Here is a 23,641-nt window from a genome sequence, read left to right as displayed (position 1 = left end):
GGCAAAAACCAAACAAGTATTGTTTTCTTTTTTTAAATCTTTTTTAAAAAAAATTTTATTACAGTAATTATAACATTTCCTTACAATTGGATGTTACCTGGAATCTTAGTCAAGGCATTCAACAATTGGGTATATTGGCTAAAAATAAATAAAATAAATAAAGGTAAAAAAAAACAGCAAAACATATTTTGTGAAACAGATATTACATCCAAAATTATAAGAGAAAGAAAAAAGGGACATAAAAGTCATCAATTGTAGTAACAATAAAATATGTTGCAAGGCAATGTCAGCCAACCAAATATTACAGCTTTTTTGTAAATTCAGTAAGCTATAGTTATATATTTATTACTCTGCCTGTAGTTTGGGTACCAGATCCGATCCGTTTTCAAATTTTTTTTTTATTAACTATATACAAAAGAAAACATTTGAGGATGATGCATTTTAATCCAGAAGTACTCTCATTCCCAATATGGGTATTTATTTTTATTCCTATCATTACTTCTTTCATTCCATATCCTTCGTATCTCTTATTCAATAATTCTTAAGATTTCCCTTCTTTTCGTAAAATTTTTCAAAATTTCTACACTAGGTCTGGTCTAAGTGGGAGAATGTAGCCTATCCATTTTCTCCATAGCTTGATAAATTTCTCGGACTGTAGCCGAAGATTCATTGTTAACCTCTCCATTGTGTAAATTTCATACACAATTCCCAGCCAATCGTTGATTCCCGGTGATTCAGGTTGCAACCACTTTCTAGTTATAGCTTTTTTGCAAGCTATCAACAGAATTCTCATTAAATATTTATCAGATTTATCTTCTGATTTAAGATTTGTAAGACCCAAGTATAGAGTTAATAAACTAAATTGGATGGGTTCCATAAATATACTCTTATAAACTCTTATGGATTTCTTGCCAATATTTTTGAACTTTAGAGCATTCCCAGAATATATGGCTATGATTTGCTTCATTCGAGCCACACATTCTCCAGCAGATTGCATTTTTGCTTTGATATCTCTTCTGCTCAGGAGTGAGGAAAAATCTAGTGACATTTTTCCAGCCGAATTGTATTGTTTTTTTCTTATATTTTCATGTTGGGTTTGCAGTTGAGACTTTTGACCATGATACTTTGTAAGTATGATTTAAAGTACTGAGAAAGCTATTTTTGAACTGCACAGTGGACTGGTTGCTCAGTGCTGGTCTGAATGGACTTAAAGGTCTAAGTGCATGTACCAGCACCTATGCTGGATTGAGAACTCAGTCAAGAACTATTAATGTGGACTTGTGACACTGGGGGTTTGCACTCTAAATGAGTTGAAAAGGAATTAACTGAATTTGAATGAATTTAACTTTTGAATGAAATGATTTGTTTGTGTTGAAAGATTTTGTCATGTTAAATGAGCCCCATTGAGTATTTGAATTTCTGGGCTATTTTTCTTTAAAATTGAATAATTTTTTGGTTTCTGGTTTTGTAGGGTTTTTGTTTGCATTTGTGAACCATGAATGTTTTCCCCTGACTGAATATTATATTGCTCAAAAAACTAATAACAGTCTATATGAATTGAGCCTGTTGCTGGTTGTGTAGTAATTCTTCATCCACATATTAAGGGTACCAACTTTTTTTTTCATGTTTGAATCCTTTGTATGGTTGACTGACTTTAAAGAAATTTAGTAGGTTGAAACCCCTGCTTGGCACCCCAATTAATTAGGTCAATCCGTTACAGTATATTTTTGATTCAGACTCATTCATTTGGGAATCAGATTACACTGTTTTTGATTCACTGAAAAGAACCGACTCAAGAGTCTGAAAGATTTAGAACCCGTACTAAATAAAAGTTTCCTTTCCCTAAAGAGAGGCAAATTATATGTTATCAATAACGGGTAATCAACTCAAATTACAGTAGGTAGACATGAACCCTACCCCAGACCCCATTTTCAAGCAGACTTGTGTGTGTTTCACTCCAAACAAACAAACCTAAATCTGATGTCAAATAGATTCAGATTTACAGCCCAAATCTGAGACAAGTCTGACAAACAGCTTCTGTAGCACTAAATTGCTTTAGCCAGAACAACCAACACAAGTATATTTGTTTCCTACTAGGGGGGATGGGGAACCTGGCAAATCAAACAAGCTGCGAGTCTTTTCCATTGCACCTACTAAACAGGTGAGCCTGTCTTCTTCTTCTGGAACATTCAACCCTGTCACGGGTGAGGGGAAAGAGGAAACAAACAGACTGAGATGGAGAAGATACGTCATAGGCCGTGTGGAGCCCGTCCTCTCCTCCTATATGCGGCTGTAAATGCTTGGACTATGTATAGGTCTTCGCGGGCTAGTTTAAAATAGGTGCCCAGCTAACATTTCAAGTTCCAGTCCCTAAATATTAGCCATTTTCCCAAAATACAAACCTCCACAAAAGATACCTTACAAGGAAGAGACCAAAATCATAATGACTTTATGCTTTAAAAGCCTACATCCTGAGGTTGCTGGAGGAGAGTTGTGAAACCAGTCCTTTGAGCTGCTGAAACTCTTAAGTAGTCAAAAAATAAAGAAGATCTGGTAGAGCAGTGCTTTAAATGTGCCCTTATTTATATCCTCAGCTGTCTCCTTCATCAGAAAAAAAAGACCCTAACATTCTTAGCTGGAAATATCGTGCTCTGACCACAGATATGTTCAATCTGAATATCTTTGTTACGCCCACAGCACGGCAGTGCCGCATGTACACATTTTTGCTCTCGTTTTGTGGGCCGAAAGGCCTCTGACGTTGCTGGGCTATCGTAGTTCTGAATGCTCCTACATGCGAGATCACATTTAGTCTTAAGTACAGCATCTGAATTGTTCAGGAGGAAATGGGTAGAGATTTGATAAGGTCACTAACAATAATGTCATTTTTGAAAGAGTTGAAAGGTCTGAATCTGCAGCTGTTTTAATCTCACTTGCCAAAGACAAAATAGCAGATAGCTTATATGAAACACCTGTGGTTATAGACAGACTAAGCAACAGGAGACAAAGAGTGTCCCAAGTTAACTCACTTGTGTTGGTCCCACTGCCTGTTCCTACAGCATTGATAGTGGAGGGAACAGAGGATGCTGGGTACAGTGAGAGATGGCCGTTTTCACAGCCCTGCTGCTGATGCTGCTGCCAACTTCCGAGCCCAGAGTCCCTCGAGCTCTGCCAGCCATTGAGACGGTCATCCGACCCGTAGCGCTGGTGGTGGGAGTAGAGGTGCGGAGGCTGCCCGTGGTGAGATGAAGACATACGCTCAAGGGAGTCTCCTGCTCCTCGGGCAGCCGCCCGCTCCTCCAGGTGGTTGAGCCAGAGGGCGAGGTTCGCCCGGTCCTCGAGGGAGGTTGCAGGGTGAATGAGGGCGTAGGACAGAAGCTGCCTGCTTTCCTCCAAGTGCCGGCCATGTTCAATAGTGTGGCTCAAGATCTTTGGCAGGAGACTCATGTACTCCACCTTGGCCTCAACGTTGCCCGGTTTAAGGAGAGGCAGGTGGGTCAGAACCAGAGAGATGACCCGTTCCTTCGTCTCACTCTGCCACTGACTGATCAATACTGCAAAACAAAAAAAGAGAGTAAATAGCATTAAGTTAGGAAAAGGTTAGCATGAATTAATAGAAAAGGCCGTTTAAAATAAAGAAGGAAATAAAAGGAATTCAAAATATAGCATACGTTTACACCTTAATAAAATAAAAAGTTTACAGAAAATAGCACCATAATATATATATAAGATTTTAATAAATAAAAATAAAAAGCTAAAGGAGTTTAGCACAAGTTCACAGAGAAGGGCACATTAAAAATAAAAGGAATTCAAGGTTTATAAAATAAAATATGAGATTAACTTGAGCAAAGTCATCCCTGTTTTTTACTCTTCCTTTAAAATAGCTGCCATATTTAAAATAGTTTTTTGAGAGCACTACTCATAACCAGGGTCACGCAACCTATTTTAACATGCCTCAGAAACTATAGGAACTATAGATATTTTGAGGTCACGACAGAGGCTTTGTCCACCACCAATAATAGAGAACGTCGGCCACGGAGTGAACTTCTGTCCACTTCCAGATCGGGTCTGTGACTCATTTATTCTATTGGTCTGCCTTTTATGTATAGCCACAAATGGGATTCAGGAATGTCTTCTTGTATGATCCCAATCTCATGAAAGCTGTCAAGAACATGTCTCACTCACATTTTTAGGATGACTAGGATTGTTTTTCATAACCATATTATGTAAATATATATATATATATTTTTTTTAAATAATTAGTCATAAAAAAATAAGTCATATTTGTTATGCAAAACTTTTCCCTGTCTGATTTTGGGACAAAATGAGACCCTGACATGTTTTGACCAGTATGCAAATACAGAAAATAATAATAATAATAATAATAAAAATGTATTTCTTCAGCACATTTAAACACAACACGAGTTGACCAAAGTGCTTTACAGATTCCACATTTCAAAAAACATAAAAAGGACAGACATAAAAAGGATACAAATCATTCCGAGCCACAAAGACTAAAAGCAATTAAAAGCCACAGTAAATAGATAAGTCTTCAACGCAGACTTAAAAGCTTCAATGGAATCGTAAGCCTTGATGTAAGCAGGGAGACCATTCCAAAGCCTCGGTGCAGCCACCGAGAAGGCTCGGTCTCCCTTCGTTTTCAGGCGAGATTTTGGAACCTTTAGCAGTGAGCTTTGCGATGATCTTAATGGTCTAGAGGTGCAGTGATGCTGCAATAGCTCAGAGTTATAAGCAGGGGCTTGTCCATGTAGACCCTTATACACCATTAAAAGGACCTTAAATTGCACCCTAAACTCCACCGGGAGCCAGTGTAAGGAGGCCAGAACTGGAGTGATGCAAGAATATTTACTGGTCCCAGTCAGCAATCTGGCCGCTGCGTTCTGCACTAGTTGCAGACGCGCCAGAGATTTTTTGGACACACCAACATACAGGGAATTGCAATAATCTAATCTGGACGAGATAAAAGCATGGATAACAATTTCCATATCTTTAGTAGACAGAAAACCTTTCATTCTGGCAATCCCTCTAAGCTGAAAGAAGCTGCCCTTCACCTTCTTTCATTACCATAAGATCAAGAGACATGTTTTGCACTTCAAAAAGACAACAAGGATTGTAGCGTTAATGAAACAGGATCATAAACTGTTTCATCAATGTGTGCATGAGTAGAGATGTTTCAGAGGTCTTCTGTCATGTTTAGCAGGGAGCTATTTGATACAAAGACTTGAGGACAACTGGGGACCAATGATTAAGTGTCTCTCTGGGAGTCTTTTTTAGGCACTTCCATTTTTACTGATGGGCCAACGGCTTCTTGAGGGCAAGGAGGAGACAAACCCAGTTCCTACCTCCTGGTGGTCCTTTATCTGAGACTTTTAAGCAATATTCAGTATTCAAACCCGCAACTTATCAGTTACTAAGCCAGACTTTAAGGCAAAATCCATTTGTTATAAAACACAAAACAAAAAATGTTTGATGGAAACATTTAATTAAGTTCATGTCTTCAGTACTAAATAAGACCATGTGTGTGTAGCCACAATTACAAACCACTAAAAACATGTCATGTTAAGGGGTGATTTTTGCAAGATGTGACAAACTATGTAAAAAAGAAAGTTTCTGAAATCAACATTAGACAAAAGCACCAATTGAGAAACACAGGAAAATCCAATGTGTGGTGAGAGAAGGTTATTCGTCCACCACAACGTGTCACCACTCAGTCCGGTTCAGTTTGTGCCTTGCCAAAGGTTGTGATGAGTTTATCTGGTAATAAAGTCCTCATGACCCTCAGTAACACTCCTCTACTAAAATTAGAGCCCAGCATTCAACTTGGCCAGCGTCCTGCTCTACCTCAGTGGTTGCCAGCTCCTCTATGGCTCCCACACTCCTCCATCATTACACAGTTCTTCTTCCTTCGCTCCACCCATCCAGCTGGATATAGAGGGAGTGCTGCTGCTAAAACAATGCAACCTACTCATCTCAAGGATTTTGACTTCCTCTGCCACCATCCCCCCGTTCACTTCCTTCAGGATCCGATCACAGAGCTTCCAGAGAGACGGTAGCCCTCTTTCTCACACTCTCTCTTTTCCATGCGTCTCACTACTGAATCCTACAATGGAAATTTGCAAGAACAGACTCACCAGATATTGCAAAACCCATCTCATGTGTAAGCTATACATGTAAGTTTAATAAATAATATGAGTTCAGTCCGTTTTTTTCATACTTGCATTACGTTCTGACACATTTAGGAACATAACACATACTGATATGCCATTAATTAATAACCAATAAATTGCTGATATTAAAATCCTATATTATCAAGTATATTATTATTGCATTTTGAATTCGCTTTTATTTTTATTTTATTTAGTAATTTATTAGTTTTTTATTTCTATATAACTTTAATTAATCCGTTTTCATTATAGTAATTTTAGTACTACAACTTATTTCAACTTCATTCAGGTCAACATATTTCAGCTTCATTTATTTTGTTCAACATTTGTCATTTTCATTTTTCATTTAATATTGATATTTTATTTCAGCTTTATTTTAATTACTGAAAATTAAATTATATATTTTTAGATATCAATAACACTGCTTGCTTCTCAATAAAATTAAAATCACTAAACTAAAAAAAATGAACACTAAATAAATGTATTTCGTACTACTTGCTAAATGTAAAATTTAGGTATCACAACATTACATTCATACATTTCATACAGTATGAAACATGGATATACATTTTGAGATTAGCTAAAGATTACATTTTACAATCTTATTAAATTATTTTTTATACTGTTCTTAAAGATTAACTTTAAGCGAGCATTAGATGATTTCAAAAGGTAATCCAAATGTAAAATGATCCAATATTAATAAATATAAATCCATACAGTAACTAATATGGTACAGTAAATCTCTAGTTTATAGATATAAAAGACAAACTTATCATGAGCCCTGAGATTATTACAGAAAAGTAAATGCTTTTGTAGACGCCATGAGTCATGCGATTTCAATTTAACTGGTTTTAACTGATTTATGATGGTCTTCCAGGCCTACCAACTTGGCCGGTAGCATAAACCGCTAAGACTAGTCTTATAAGTAAGACATAACTTTTTTTTCTTTAAGACCATTCATAACTTTTTTAAATTAGTTGCATAAAAATGTAGATTGGCCTATTCTGGTACCGAAAAGTAAGACTGGCTGCCCCTAGACAGTTAGTGGGTCATACTAGATCTTAAGACATTGTCTTAACATAATGGCTGTTTGTGCAACTGGCCCAATGTTTATGTGTATGCAACAGAAAAATGTTGGCACAATGGTCTAGTGACTTAGCCAGCTGTAAATTCCTAAAAACCCCTTTAAAACCAGCTTGACCAGGCTAGGAGAGCACACACAGGACGAGCAAACCTGGATTAAGCTGTTTTATCTGTAATCCAGTGAAAGGTACATAAAACATACTAATTCATATCCCATAGCTAAGCAGTCGGTTCATAGACCCCATTCTTGTGGAACATAACCCTCACAGGAGTGCCCACAATTCTCACCTTTTTTCAACTCTTCTTTTGACTTCTCCACCAAACCGCCTTACTTTTACAGTATTTAAAGTGTTTACAACTATTAACTAAAGCATTGGAATGAAAAACTTGGATGTGACTAAAAGAAAGAGAGAGAAAGAGGCCGAAACGGAGTGAAAGCAACATTCTGCACGGAGTCTGTGAATCACAGTTGATTCACAGCGGTCAGTCTGAGGAAAGCCCTTCTTTAAGGCTTCACTGAGTCATTTTTAGACAGTAAAACAATGTGTTTCAGTGAACTCCACGTGGCGCCCGCTCTCAGGGAACAGAGCTTTCAAACATCGCTGAGTTCGACCGTAATTTGTTTTTTTCTCCACCCCTTGCACTTAACCTTCCGATTGGCTTAAATTAGAAGCTGCTCTTCAATGACACAATGTTTGAGTGCACAAACTTCTCTAGAGGTGCGAGGCCTGAGCAAAAACACTGCTATTCCTTCTGAGTGAGCCTCACTAAACACATTACTGTGTTTATGAGCAGGTCAATGAATCATTCAACCAACTGATTTATTCAAGAACGAAATGACTGACTGGCTGAATTTGGAATATCATGCTATCATTTTACGCCTAATTTTAACATACAAAGGTCTGACAGAAATAAGAGTAAGAGTAGCAATTCAAATTCACCCATTGTGTTTATGAGTGAGACAATGAATCATAAATCGACTTCGGAACCAATCACAGACATATCCGATGAGCGCGTCAACACAATAGCAAATCAGAGGTGTTTACAATTCCACTCAACAGCGCTCAAAGCGTCACAATTAATAAATGTCAGTAGCGACTTGGTACCGAAGTTGATACTTGTTACTTTTTGACAACTCTATTCAGGAATAAGACAAAACTGGCTGAATTTGGAATGTCATACACTAATCCTACTACTAATATTACATATAAAACATGAAACGGAAAGAAATAGTAATAGAAATAGTATAACTAGAGTAGTATGCTACTAGTACGCTAATTTTGATTCACCCATTGTTTTAATGGGAGTCTGAATCATTCATTTAACTGATTACTGATTAAATTTCATACACATAATAACACTAATAATCAATATCAAATATCAAAGTGTATCTCCTGGCATAGCAGGGTGTCAGAGAGATATTAGTCGATATGTTACATATGAAGCAAAGAAGCCAGTGTGATGAAGAGAATAAAGCCAGCCTCCTACATCGATAGACCTTTAACAAACAAACAAACAAACAGAACACAGACAGACATGCTGTTCACCAGACGGAGATGGGTGGTTAAACCCAAGCAGTGCACATTAGAGACCATTCAGCCGACCGTACGCAGACAGACATTTCCCCCTTTTAATTAGATGAACTTTGAGTCACTTATAATGAGAGACTGAACATAAACCCCCTGCAGGTCGGTCACAGCATCAGTGCCCCTCCTGAACCTGGATACACGCCTGGATAACATGCAACCCCCCATCGTATGTCATCAGATGCTCCATTAACACCACGGACACAATTGGCGGCTGATAAAAACACATGCACACTCATACAAACAGTCACGCACATGCCTACGTCTGCATGGGAGGAGATGTGTTTGTCAGACACATGATTCTCTCGAGCTAAAAATAGGATGGCCACAACACCGAATCCAAACACCAGGGGACTGGTGATAACACCCTATTTATACAAGACCATCAGAGACGGCATAAACTGAAACCACACACACCCTCTGCTGACACACAGTAAGAAAGTCACTGAAATGTGGTTTTGTGACCTAACTTTCACCTTTGTCTCAAAAAAAAAAGTACTATGGTATCAGATTTCCATAGTACATTGTCTTACATTTTTTCTAATACAAATATACACTCACCAGCCAATTTATTAGGTACACTTTGATAGTACTGGGTTGGACCCCCTTTTGCCCTCAGAACTGCCTTAATTCTTCGTGGCACAGATTCAACAAGGTGCTCAGTTGCCCAAAGTGTGGCGAGAAAATATACCCGAGACCATTACACCACCAACAGCCTGAACCATTGATACAAGGCAGGATGAATCCATGCTTCATGTTGTTTATGCAAAATTCTGACCCGACCATCTGAATGACACAACAGAAAATCGAGACTCATCAGACCAAGCAACACTTTTTTAATCTTCTATTATCCAATTTTGGTCAGCCCATGCCAATTGTAGCCTCAGTTTCCTGTTATTAGCTGACAGGAGTGGCACCCGGTGTGATCATCTGCTGTAGCCCAACTGCTTTAAGCTTTGACGTGATGTGCATTCAGAGATGCTCTTCTGCAGACCTCGGTTGTAACTAGTGGTAATTTAGGCTACTGTTGCTTTTCTATCAGCTTGAACCGGTCTGGCCATTCTCCTCTGACCTCTGGGATCAACAAGACATTTTTTCCCAAAGAACTGCTACTCACTGGATATTTCCTCTTTTTCAGAGAATTATCTGTAAACCCTAGAGATGATTGTGAGTGAAAATCCCAGTAGATCAGCAGTTTCTGAAATACTAGGACCAGCCCGTCTGACAACAACAATCATGCCATGTTCAAAGTAATTTCAACCTAGGGTCCTTTGCACCATGACCTCGAGCCAAACACCCCCCCAGAAGCTTTTTTTCCCTTGGTCGAACAATATTAAAGTTAGAGCTTATTTAGAGATATCAGCCGAATGGCTTAGTGCTGGCGCTAATGGATCCAAGTTTGTATCTCGTAAATTACCCTACTAATAATGCCCGGAATGGTACCAAACTTCTACAGTAGTACAAATAGGTTCTGTACTCATAAAACGAGGCAGGCATTGAAAAGTTTGTAAGTACATCAGGAGTTTATCTAAATATCACTTACCTGATGGCTTATGCTCCCGCTAACCCAGACGTAGAGGTCACTTACGTAATTTGGGAAAAGCCTGTAAAAGTCCTGGCAGAAAGCGATGCATAAGGATGTAGTGTAACGACGCCCAGTTCCAGGAATGCACTAATATTTTGTTGGTAGTACCAGTTTGCAACAATTATTAGTTAACACTAAGTTGTCAACACTTTGGAAAAAATAATAAAAAATTTTGAATATACCAAAAAACTTTTTCAGCAACACCAGGACTTTTACAGGCTTTTCCCAAATCACAGAAGTGGCCTCGACATCCGGGTTAGCAGTAGCATAAAACTTTCCAATGCCTCGTTTTATGAGTAGAGAACCTATTTGTACTACTGTAGAAGTTTGGTACTATTCCGGGCATTATTAGTGGGGTAATTTATGAGATACAACCTTGGATCCATTAGCGCCTGCACTAAGCCATTCGGCTGATATCTCTAAATAAGTGTAACGACTGAGACAAATCAGAAAATTGTTTGTTATAGTTAACAAATAATATTTAAAACTCTCTTTGGGATCAAGAGCAAGAAGGGTTTTTGGTTACCATGACTACGATCAGATAAGTTGGTTTTATTGGTGTTATAAAATGTGATCATGTGGTCCAGATGGAGAAGACAGAAACAGACTTTAAAACAAACTTCGCTGGATTAATCATAGACGAACGGATCTATAAATGAACATGCACCCCAGGAAATTGTGTGAATGATTTACTGTTTTGTGTAGTGTCTTTTAATTCTATTAATTAAAATTTTTGATACTGTGGATTATTTTGACAGAACCAACGGTCAATGTAACCTCACCTATACAATGTTTGGTCTCTATAACTTGGTACTTTGAAGATCGAAATGACTGTGAACATGATATGTCGATAACAACAACATATTAGTATTACAAGAATCTTTCATAGTTTCTTCATCAACAACCCATCCAGCGTGCACATGCAAATGAGCACTCTTGGAACAAAGACCCATAAATCAAATTCTCCCGCTTGGAAACTCCACCTTTCTTATTGGTCGAGCCAACTCTGAGAGGTGGAACCTTTCTCAGGCTTTAAATTGCATCTACACAAGCCCTTCCCTCTCTTGGCTTCTCGGTACGTTCACGGTGCTGTGCTATGCTGTCCTGCGTGGCCTCAGTAGGCCCCAGGGCCCCAGGCATTGACCAAACCAGCCATGTGCTCATTCAGGAGAGAGATTACTCTCTCAACCACAACAGAATCAAGGACAACCTCAGAAGTTCAGCAAAACGTCTTCATTCAACGCAGAAGAAGTCCATCGCAACTCCCACCATTTGCTCTGCGTTTTCTCTCAGGCCCAGGGCCGGCAGGCCACAATCTGCACTCCAGCCATAAGAACAGAGTCGAACTAACCACGCAAGTTCATCATCTCTTCTTCATCCAACGGAGAAGAAAACGATTGCAACTTCAGCATTTGACACTCACTGAACCATCAATAACTTCAATTTTCAACAACTTCAAGAATTGTGTCCACTACACGGGCCATGCAAGTATGCTTTTAAGAAGGTGCTTTGAAAATGATAATATTGATGGTTCTTTTTATAGTTAAATGGATTTTTTCCATAGATCCATTTCCTGCCTCCGGTTTCATTCTGTCACTTTAACCATCTACAGGTACTTATGAATGCATGAATGAATGTGTAATTGTTTGTTTGTAAGTTATGTTTTCGTGTTTTTGTTAATAAACCTTGTGCACAATATGTATTTGGTTCTGATTCTCTGCTTGCATACAAAGTTTACTTTACGATTTAGATTGTGACTACATGCTCTTAATGGTACTGTAAAGTATGAAAGACATTTCCCTTCCCCGGAAATGAATATTTCTTAGAATTAATAAACAATTAATGCCGAATGTTCACAGGGCAATTATATTAACTCATCCAAATATTCATAATCAATTATAACCCGTTATTATTGATTATTAATATGTCATAGAGCTAATTTGCTACATAAGCTCTAAATTGAATAATGTTCGACCAAGGGAAAAAAAAGCTCCGGGGGGGGGGGGGGGGTGTTTGGCTCGAGGTCATGGTGCAAAGGACCCTAGGTTGAAATTACTTCAAACCATCCCTTTAAAATCACCTTTCTTCTCCATTCTGATGCTTAGTTTGAACTTCAGCTGATCGCTCTGACCATGTCTACATGCCTAAAAGCATTGAGTTGCTGCCACCCATTTGATTGGCTGATCTTTCTGACCCCAAACTTTTGTACATACTAAAAGGTACTTCAAAAGCACCATCATAGTAGTGTTTTTTTTACAGTAATAAAAGAAAACATTAGGGTAATACAATTCATAATGTGGCTGCATCCACAGTGATCCTGGGCTCAACTATTGTCCAATATTTGTCTTGTTAGTATAACAAACACAGCAAGAGTTGCTTTAGAACAGGATCATTCCTTTTTTTTATAGTTGTTGAGTCAACAAAGTAAGGACACAATGTGTTCCTGGGAGGATGATGCACCACTTTTTAATCTCTTCGGAGGGAGACAGTGGACACACAACCTCAGGTTCAGGAATAATGCCAATACACACCAGACGCAGCTGTATAAGAACCAAAACTGCTGTATAACACATTAGAAGGTCTAAAAATTAGGTCTGTCTGTACTCTTTTTTCCACTTATGAGGGAAAAAAACAACACTGGAATTGGTCTGTGGACACAGTACGAACTTACACCGAGAAGATTTTCCAATAGGGAAAGAGGGGAAAGGAAAAATGGCCTATTTGAAAAAAGTGGCTAGAGAGAGAAGAGAAAGAACGAGAGAGAGAGAGAGAGATAGAGAGAGAGACAGATAGAGAGAGAGAGAGAGAGAGAGAGAGAGAGAGAGAGAGAGAGAGAGAGAGAGAGAGAGAGAGAGAGAGAGAGAGAGAGAGAGAGAGAGAGAGAGAGAGAGAGAGAGAGAGAGAGAGAGAGAGAGAGAGAGAGAGAGAGAATGCCCCACCCATCCCTCTGGCTGCTTGCTCCAGCTCAGAAGTGCGGAATGTTCTGGCATACCACAGGTCTAACAGAAGAATGCACAGTTTCCGACTGGGGTGCGTTGCATCCGAAAGGACGCTGGTTAGACACATACCTTCTTTTTGAGATCATCCCCCTCAGCACTACTTTAGCAAACACTTCCTTAAACGGTCTCCCCAAGATCTAATGCATTCAGCAGAGTAGTGGGTGGAGAGAAATATGGAGCATCATTGACATAGAGAAAGGAAAAGGAGGGGAAGAGAGAGAAAAAAAGTAAGGAGAATTACCGTATGGCTAAACCAAACACCATTCCACCTAATGACCAGTGGAAACACTTCCATGTGAAGGACAGAGGCCCATTGAAAAGATTCCCAGGAGTCCGGAATAAGACACTCCTGTGAGTGGGAAGCTGGGAGGAAAGCCTCAGATGACACTCCAAGAAGTAACAGAGGAAAGAATGAAAAAATGACAGAATCGATGTGGTATCCTGAAATGACACCCACGGGGAGTGTGCGTGAAGCTCTGGAGAGGCTGACGCTTTAGTTGGCAGAGAAAGAAAGAATGTAAAAGAGGCCCCTGTTGAACTTCAGTGGCCCCACCTTTCTTCAACAGCAGTTTTAACAGGCAATGGCTCGATCTCTACAGGTCTCCACAGGCCCGGACCCCACCGGCACCCTGTCTGGGCCTTATAGTGCACCAAAATTTCAGTACAGTAGCAGGGCCAAGCCATACAGATAACAAATTGTCACTGCCCATTGGGAATGATATAGGTTTCAGTGAATTTATTACAAATTCTTGATGGCACAAAGTTATTGCATGCTCAAAACTGTGAATAAACTTGTATGCAAAGACCATGTTTGTTTGTGGGCATGTTATGTTGTAACAGTCAGTTACACCATTATTCAGCTCTCAGGCCAGTTGAATTTGTGAAGGTTTGCCAACCATATTTGATTGAAATAAGGCATGATCATCTTCCTTTGTCTGCCTCAAAGGTCCTGACCTTCTGACTCCTACACAGACAAAGTTGCCCTTGGTCAGCTGAATTAATTACCCAGAGGGTGTAAACATGCAACTTCAGGCCATCCGCCCCCTCAGTTCCTCTTTGCGCACAAATCGCCAAATGTTACGTCTGCTGTAGAAATTAGAGAATGAGGCCGACAGTTCTAATTTTGGCTTGGCAGGCGCATTGTACTGAGAGTTTGTCTGTACTCGCGCATACACTTTCTTCCTCTCTTCCTTTGAGCCAGTGATATTTATGGCCGCTAATCCTGTTCGATGTTGGAAATAGCAGCGCAGGCTAACTAACCATTGAGCTCAGCTGGACAGACAACAAAGTGGGAAACACCTGCCTCTGTCAGTAGACACAGCAGTCACAGTGGCTCCGAATCATCTGTGCGTGTCTCTATTGTTCAGAACGGATGATGAGCTCTCGCTCTCAAATGCAGGAAGCTCGTCACGTCCCACATGTGAGTCTCATTTACTGACCCCCAAGTGTTTTTTCTATCTGATCTTTAGGATGTTAAATGAAAGCCCCGACAAGGAGCAATGCTGTTTCCATCTTGACCCAAATGTGCTGCAGTGCAAAAACAGGTTTGGCCTGATCCTAAAAAAAAGATTTTGATTATCTGTGATAATCGTTGAAACAACAACCGCAAACATATGTTGACTATGAACAACATAATCACAATAATGAATGGCCTAGTCATTGCATTTTTCTTTTGATGTGAAAGATTATATGATTGTTTTACTAAAGAGTGCTAATATTTCACCTCATCAGCAGTCAGTCAGGAAACTACGAGGTCTCAGACTTTGGCTCCAAAAACCTGCTCCATTCATACCCCCCAGACAGGACAACCTCGGGCAGGAAGTGCCATTGTAACCTGACGACCGTAACAGCCGTAAAAGATGTGCTTGGAATCAAATGGAAATTAAGTCTACCTGTGGAAGCCCAAGGGGATGTGTGTGTTTAGCTACTTTAGTTAACTTTTGTGACAAATGAATTACTCCATGTACAAATATTCCATGTAGTCTTTCAATAAATAAGAGTAAAACAGTAATACAATGTAAAACAAACAAACAAGCATGTCACATTGCAGGATATTTTAAATTGAAGGGACATAAAATTAACAATTGTCATTTCACTTTAAAGTCCCTTCATGTAATTTGTATTATCTACATACATTTAAAAGCTAAAATTATTTTGGTTAGAATAACCAAAATAATAGTGTGAGAAACCTTTAGAATTGTAAAATTTAAATTAATAATAATGATAAAATGATGAATGGTCGATAACTACATATCCTATTCCCTTATATGAAAATGTAACTAAAATCTACTTAAAAATAGTAGTACTTCTGACAATTTCCATATAAAATAAAACAATTTTATCCTTCAAGAAAGAACTTAAAAATATTAAATGCCTAAATTGTTGCTGTTTATCAATAAATGGATGATGTTAAAATAGTATATTTAAGTAAATTTTAAGTACATTACAAATGAAAACACAACTTTTTAATGAACAGTATCAAAAATGGATAATAATTTAACTATTTTATCAAATTATTGGTGTTTTTAAAGATTAGCGTTAGATGACAACAAAGGTTGTTTTTTTTTAAAAATAATGAAAATGAGCCTGCACAATTAATACCATGCACAAATATCCAATACTGGTGATGTTGATAATATCGAGCAGTATCTGACTGATACGGTACCAATATATTCTGCAAAAATCTAAAATTATACCAAAACAATTATACCTTTAATGATCAAGTTAAAACTGAATTTTTTGTTAAAAAAAACACTATGAGGGGCAAATAATAATAAATATACTACTTTTGAGCAAGTCCCAAGTCAAACGTGATGTGTTCCTATAAAAATTGAGCCCAAAAAAAAAATCAGGCTTCATAGAAATTTTTTTTTTCTCATGGAAACTTTGAGGACAAACTCTGGCCCAATGCGTCACTGTAACCAGATGGATGAAACATCTATAAAAGCCTCGAATGATGGAACATCAATTTAGTCTACCTGTAGACGTTCCAGGGGTTTGTGTGTGTTCGCATGGCGCAGAATGTCACAGCTGGAGCTATTCCTGGAATGTGTGCCTCAAGTCTGCGGATTTGAGCTCAGAGAGCTCTATTTAAGGAAATGTCTGGGCCCCTGTGCTACTTGAACCCCCTCCTCATTCACCAATCATTATTTTCCTATTTGGATGAAATCTTTATTTCCGTACCTGCAGGAGAGAGAACAGAGATTATTTTGCGAGCTGATCTGTGAAAAAAGTCCCATTTAGGGCAACTGTAAAGAACACATCCTCAAACTCAAATACAAACCCACTCCAGCTTCATGACTTGTCTGGGAGCTGAACGGAGAGGTGGGAGGGGGAGAGTCTCAGCCTGACCTCTTAAAAGCGCAATCAGCACTTTTGAACAAAGTCTGCATTGTGGCACCGTGATGCAGCTGCCTGCACTATGTATTGCAGCTGCAGAATAACGCATACTAAATAGTAGCCACAAAGAGACATGACACCAGCCTCACCAAAGACTGCTAGAACTGCTAGGTATGCGAAGGGCGAGTGTCTTGGCGCATTGTTCTGTGCTGCAGTCAAGCGTGCACTGACAGTTCAACCACCGAAGTGTGGCACGAGCTACAGAACTGGTCTGACGGCGTGGGAGACAACCGAGAGGAGCATGAGGCAGGACACAGGAGGTGGAGAGGAGACCGATGAAGAGGAGAGCCTCGCCAGTAGATTTCACCAACTTTCCAGCAAAGACACGTTCAATTCATCAAAAGTGACAGTAAAGACATTTAGGCTATAAAATTAGAAAAGATGTCTATTTCAAATAAATGCTGTTTTTTAACATCAGAGAATCCTGAAAAGTGTATCTCAGTTTCTACAAAAATATTAAGCAGCACAACAGTTTTTAACATTGATGATAATAAGAAATGTTTCTTGAGCAGCAAATCAGCATATTAGAAGGATTACTAAAGGATCATGTGACACTGAAGTCTGGAGTAATGAGCTGACAATTCAGCTTTGCCTTTACAGGAAGACATTACTTAATTTTTAAATTAGGCCTATTTTAAATTATAATAATATTTCACAATATTACTGTATTTTTTTTATCAAAGCCTATATAAAAAATACCTTAAAGCAGAACTAAGTAACTTTTTTACCTTAACCGAACAGCTTTGGAGTCATTGTAATGTTTATATTACTGATTTCGTGTTGAATAGTGGTCGTCTCGCAACCCCATGGTGCCTGTGAGCCGCAAAACCACCCTTGCAACTTGGGGCCGGCGAGCCGCGAGGTAACGAATCAGGTCTCGCGAGGTAACGAATTGCTTTACGGCACTGCACGCGTACACGCCCCCATCCAGGATACGGCTAGCTATAAGAACAACTATCGTCCCATGGCAAAGCTGGCATATAAGAAGCAGAAAGCTAGAAAAGCATTGTCGGAGGAACAGAGAAAGAGGAAATGGCCTCTTGACCGAGCGAGGAGTCAGACACGAGTAAACATTGGACCTGCGTTTTCAGAATGGCGAAAAAAAACGAAGAAAGCGCGGTCGGAAGAGGCTAGAAAAAGGTAACGAGAATCTGACAGCACGAGGAACCGGACAAGAGTCCCACTCGCTCAGTCTTTCACTGTTAAAGTTGATTCCTGCGATTATCATGAGAACAGTTGTCAATATCTCACATAATTATCAGGATATAAATAAGCCTACATGTTGTAAATAGTGTAAATGAGCGCCATTTGCAAACTATTATGATAAATTGCAATAATCATGTCAAACAACATCATAACGGACGTTACGAAATCAGGGCTCTCAAGTGTCACGCATTGAGCGTGACAGTCACTCATTTCGGTCTTTTGTCCCGCTCTCTCGCTGCACATTGTATTTCTCACGTTGAAAAACTATTTGTAATATATTTAATATGCCAAAACTCTGGCCGCGCCGCTCTCACTGTGGAACCGGCAGGAATCAAGCGCGTCTCCTCTGGTGTTGTTCGTCGAGCTACACAATAGCCAATCAGAAAATAGCACTATTGTATCTGGGTAAGATTTAACGCAACAACCAATGACAAAAATGTATCTGTCGGCTGGATGTCACTCTTGCCTGTCTTCAAAACTTGAGAGCCCTGCGAAATAATGCGACGTACATGATACACTTTATTGGTGTCATCTGGCATTTAGGCTCAGGTAAGCCTAACGCGGTAGGCTACTTTATTATTATGAAGTGCAGAGGCCGTGAGTGCAGATACGCTCTGCGTGAGTGGTGTTTACGACAGTAACGTTAAATACAAGTACTCTACAGCGACTCTAGGGATCGCTGTTTGACAAAAACAGAAATCCTGCATAGTGCCGCTTTAACCGCAAATGTTTTAACATTAGTGCATATTATACCAAAGTAGTATACAAATTCACAATAAGATTTGTTAACATTAACTACATTAGTTAACATGAAATAACAATGAAAAATACTTGCAAAAAAAGCATTTAGTAATCTTAGTTAATATTAATCTCAACATTTATTAATACATTATTCAAATCAAAAGTTGTATTTGTTAATATTATTTAAAAGAGCTAACATGAAATTACAACGAACAATTACATAACATTAAGATTAATAAATATTTTAAACAAATGTAGTGCTCATTGTTAACATAACATAACATTAACGAAAATTGGTGTTCAGATATAACAACACTGAACAAGATATGCTCACCTAACTTAGAGACCCATTTCATTAATTGCAAACCTTTCTACTCGCCACCGGAGTTTTCCTCTTTCATTCTCGTGAATGTTTACATCCCTCCAGACGTGTGCGTGAGCGCGGCGCTACAACAGCTGGCTGAACAAATATCTGAAACGGAACAAAGGCACCCGTACTCTCTTCTAATAATTATTGGGGATTTTAACAAAGCAAATCTTTCCCGTGAACTACCAAAATACAGACAGCACGTTACATGTCCCACCAGAGACAGTAATATACTGGACCACTGTTACACCACAATAAGGAATGCGTATCACTCCGTTTCACGAGCAGCTTTAGGGCTCTATGATCACTGTTTGGTTCATCTTATTCCGACCTACAGGCAGAAACTGAAATCAGCTAAACCTGTGTTAAGGACTGTTAAAAGATGAACTAATGAAGCAGAGCAGGATCTACAGGCCTGCTTTGATTGCACTGATTGGACTGTTTTTGAAGCTGCTACCACCGATCTGGATGAGCTCACAGATACTGTAACATCATATATAAGTTTCTGTGAGGATACATGCATTCCTACCAGGACATTCTTATCATTCACTAATGATAAACCATGGTTTACTGGGAAACTCAAACTCCTTCGTCATGCCAAAGAGGATGCTTACAGAAGTGGGGATAAAATCTTGAATAACCAGGCCAGAAACAGACTGACAAAGGAGATCAGAGTTGCTAAAAGAAGCTACTCTGAAAAACTGAAAAAACAGTTTTCATCCAACGACCCATTATCAGTCTGGAATGGCCTGAGGAATATCACCAAATACAAGTCACCATCCCCCCGATCTGTGGACAATCAACACCTGGCTGACGATTTAAATTCATTTTATTGCAGGTTTGAAAAGCCCTCATTCACACCACACACCGGCTCTAACCTGCACTTCACACATTCACCATCACCTCCTGCACTCCCACTCCCCCCTCCTGCCATCCAACCTGAGCTTAAGGTCTGTGTGGAGGACGTGAGCAGAGTCTTCAAAAAACAGAAGACTAGGAAAGCCTCAGGCCCAGACGGCATCTCATCTGCTTGTTTAAAAGCCTGTGCTGACCAACTGTCCCCGGTCTTCACACAGATCTTCAATAGATCATTGGAGCAGTGTGAAGTTCCCTGCTGCTTCAAACGCTCCACTATCATTCCGGTCCCCAAAAAACCCAAAATCACTGGACTTAATGACTACAGACCTGTCGCTCTCACGTCTGTGGTCATAAAGTCGTTTGAAAGACTGGTGCTGGCCCACCTGAAGGACATCACTGGACCCCTGCTGGATCCCTTTCAGTTTGCTTACAGAGCAAACAGGTCTGTGGATGATGCAGTCAACATGGGACTGCATTATATCCTGCAACATCTCGACAGACCTGGGACTTATGCAAGGATCCTCTTTGTGGACTTCAGTTCAGCCTTCAATACCATCATGCCTGATCTTCTCACAGCCAAACTGACCCAGCTCTCCATACCATCCTCGATCTGTCAGTGGATCTCCAGCTTCCTGACGGACCGGCAGCAGCGAGTGAGACTGGGGAAACACACATCCCCTCAAGGGTGCATTCTCTCCCCACTGCTCTTCTCCCAGTACACTAATGACTGCACTTCTAAAGACCCCTCTGTCAAGCTCCTGAAATTTGCAGACGACACCACTGTCATCGGTCTCATCCGGAACGGTGACGAGTCTGCTTACAGACCGGAGGTTGAACAGCTGGCTGTCTGGTGCAGTTACAACAACCTTGAGCTCAACACGCTCAAAACAGTGGAGATGATCGTGGACTTCAGGAGGAACAGCTCAGCACTCCCCACACTCACCATCAAGAACAGCACTGTGGAAGCAGTGGAGTCATTCAGGTTCCTGGGCACTACCATCTCTCAGGATCTGAAGTGGGACAATCACATTGACTCCATTGTAAAAAAAGCCCAGCAGAGACTGTACTTCCTTCGCCAGCTGAGGAAGTTCAACTTGCCACAGGAGCTGCTGATTCAGTTCTACTCAGCCGTCATTGAGTCTGTCTTATGCACTTCCATCACTGTCTGGTTTGGTTCAGCTACCAAATCAGACATCAGGAGACTACAACGGACAGTCCGGACTACGGAGAGGATCATTGGTGCCCCCCTGTCATCCCTCCAGGACCTGTACTCTTCCAGAGTGAGGAAGAGAGCAGGTAAAATCATCACAGACTCCACTCACCCTGGACACCACCTGTTTGAACTGTTACCGTCAAGACGGAGACTTAGATCACTGGCCACAAGAACATCTCGGCACAGGAACAGTTTCTTCCCACAGGCCATTTCCCTCCTGAACAGTTAACACTCCTCCCAAGGCATATGCCTTTAAGTGCAATACTCCCACTGTTTAGTGCAATATCCTACAACTCAGGTGATACGTATACTTATATTTAGATTTATTTATTATAATATTCAAAACACTGTAAATATGTTCATAATCTGTAAATCTGTAAATGTCTATTCTGACTAAACCTAACTGTTATACTTTTATTCTCATATATTTATATTTTTATTCTTTATTCTTATAATTTGTAGTATTATGTTTCATGTTTCTTGTTGTATTTGTATAGTCCACTGGAAGCCTCAGCACCAAAACAAATTCCTTGTGTGTGCAAGCACACTTGGCAATAAAGCTCTTTCTGATTCTGATTCTGATTCAAATGGAACCTCTTTGTAAGGTGTTAGCCACATGTTCATAGAAAATTCATTGAAAAAAACTACTACTAAAAAAACCATATAGTCATATTATCTTATATCATCATCATCTTATTTATATTTTTATCTAAACAGCCATATTCATTGCAATACATTTTTGCAAAATTTTTAAATTGCAATTTTATCCATAAGTAAATTACTTAAAAATAATAAACTACTTGTTTCATAGGTACCAGCTCAACATTTTTTTAAATGCAAGCAATGAGAGTTTACTCTTTAAATGACAGATTACTAATGGTATATCATATAAAACAGGTATATTGCTCAACTCTCCTGGCCATGTTAAAAATTAATAATTGGATGTGTTATAGCCTAATCATCATTATGTCCTGGGATCAATCGGAAGCTGATTGATCTCAAGAAAGACTTATCTAGCAAAACTCAAGACAACATAAGACACAAGAATCTCCCAAATGACAAAATGCCACATGCATGAAAACTGCATGTAACCAACATAAAAGAAGACTAAACTATTGCTGTCTCAGCTAATCAAACCGATTTGCAGTTGAGCACAATAGTTTAGACAAGACCGCAAATTAAACACCGTCTCGTTCAACAGCAGCAGAGATGCCATAAGGAAAGCAACTGTACTCAGTAAGGAGAAAGGGTGATATATATTATGCCTTTCAAGTACCTGCATGTCATCCATTCCTTTTCGCTGAGATGAGCATATTTTGCCATTCATTAGATGAGAAACAGGTGATGTGTAAGTTATCACCCAGACTGACTCAAGTGCTGATGTCATCCAAGCTCAGCATTTCTCTGAGACACCTTAACAAAGTTAACATCTGCGCCACGGTTTCAACAACTTTACTTACGTCAAAAACAAGAAGTGGTACTAAAATAAAGCGTGTCTGAGAGGGCAAAGTTCATGCTAATTACACTACATTGAGCTTCTCTTGAAAGATTTTCAGTTCAATTTTGACATAGCCAAATGTTCAAGGTCTTCTGTATACAACAACACATTAATATCTACCTAATGTTTTATATTCAATTAAAAAAAAATGCTAATACATAAATACATGTTTTTGTCGTTTAATTGACATTGACAACTAATAGATGATCAAGGCCGGGCCTGGGTCAAAAGGATTTTTTAATATAATTAATGTCAGTTAATTGAGTCTGGTTGAGAGGAAAGTGAGGAAATTATAATGTTTATCAATTAAAACTGATGATTGATTTTGTTATGACCTGTAATTTTCCATTATTTTAGTGTATAAGAAGACAAAAGGTTCAGATTGAGTATCATGATCAATGCTATATTGTTATAGCATTTGTTATTGTATTTTCAGAAAACCATTTTATGGTTTAACCAAAAACTATGACTTTATAAAGACCAAAACATAAAATGTAATTGCTCTAAAATCACAACTGTGCTACAGCATTTTGTTTGCCTTGTCTAAAATTAAAAAAATGAGCATCAGTGTCTTAAAGGGATAGTTCACCCATCTTCATTAGTGTTTCAAAGAAGAACAACAGTTGAATGGCTTTGTAACAATGTGGGTAATCAATAACAAAATTTCATTTTTGGGTAAACTATCCCTTTAAGGACTTTGTGTTTTACTAGCAACAAGTCATAAAATCACTATAGAGCCAAAAAAAGACCTGCTGAACAAGAAAAAGAGGGTCTTCAGGTCTGGAGATTGGGAGAGATAAAGCAAGTGCAGGTATTGCAAAAAAAAAAAAAACTCTACTGTATAAGGGGGAACAGTCTAACAGAATAATGTGAGAGATGGTATATTGATGTTTTATCCAAAGCAACATATGGTATATTGATGTT

General features: G+C 39.1%; 1 protein-coding gene across 2 annotated transcripts in view; it reads right to left on the bottom strand.

The window, feature by feature from the left end:
- samd4a (sterile alpha motif domain containing 4A) overlaps positions 1-23,641 on the bottom strand; it is a 52,597-nt gene that overhangs the window by 19,682 nt on the left and 9,274 nt on the right. The window contains exons 1-2 of one of the 2 annotated variants that reach the window (XM_077239111.1): positions 13,677-13,816; positions 3,027-3,551 (exon numbers count right to left, since the gene is read on the bottom strand). In XM_077239111.1, the coding sequence (XP_077095226.1) occupies positions 3,027-3,444 (418 nt within the window). In that variant the 5' untranslated portion in view covers positions 3,445-3,551; positions 13,677-13,816. Of the gene's footprint in view, positions 1-3,026; positions 3,552-13,676; positions 13,817-23,641 lie in introns of those variants that run through there. The other variant, XM_077239110.1, reaches the window with a different exon arrangement.

Source organism: Siphateles boraxobius, unplaced genomic scaffold (genome assembly GCF_051911475.1).
Source record: "Siphateles boraxobius isolate OS27281-9 unplaced genomic scaffold, OSU_SipBor_1 22, whole genome shotgun sequence".
Lineage (NCBI taxonomy): Eukaryota > Metazoa > Chordata > Actinopteri > Cypriniformes > Leuciscidae > Siphateles > Siphateles boraxobius.
Note: the sequence above shows the minus strand (reverse complement) of the source record. Positions and strands in the feature narration are given on the sequence as shown.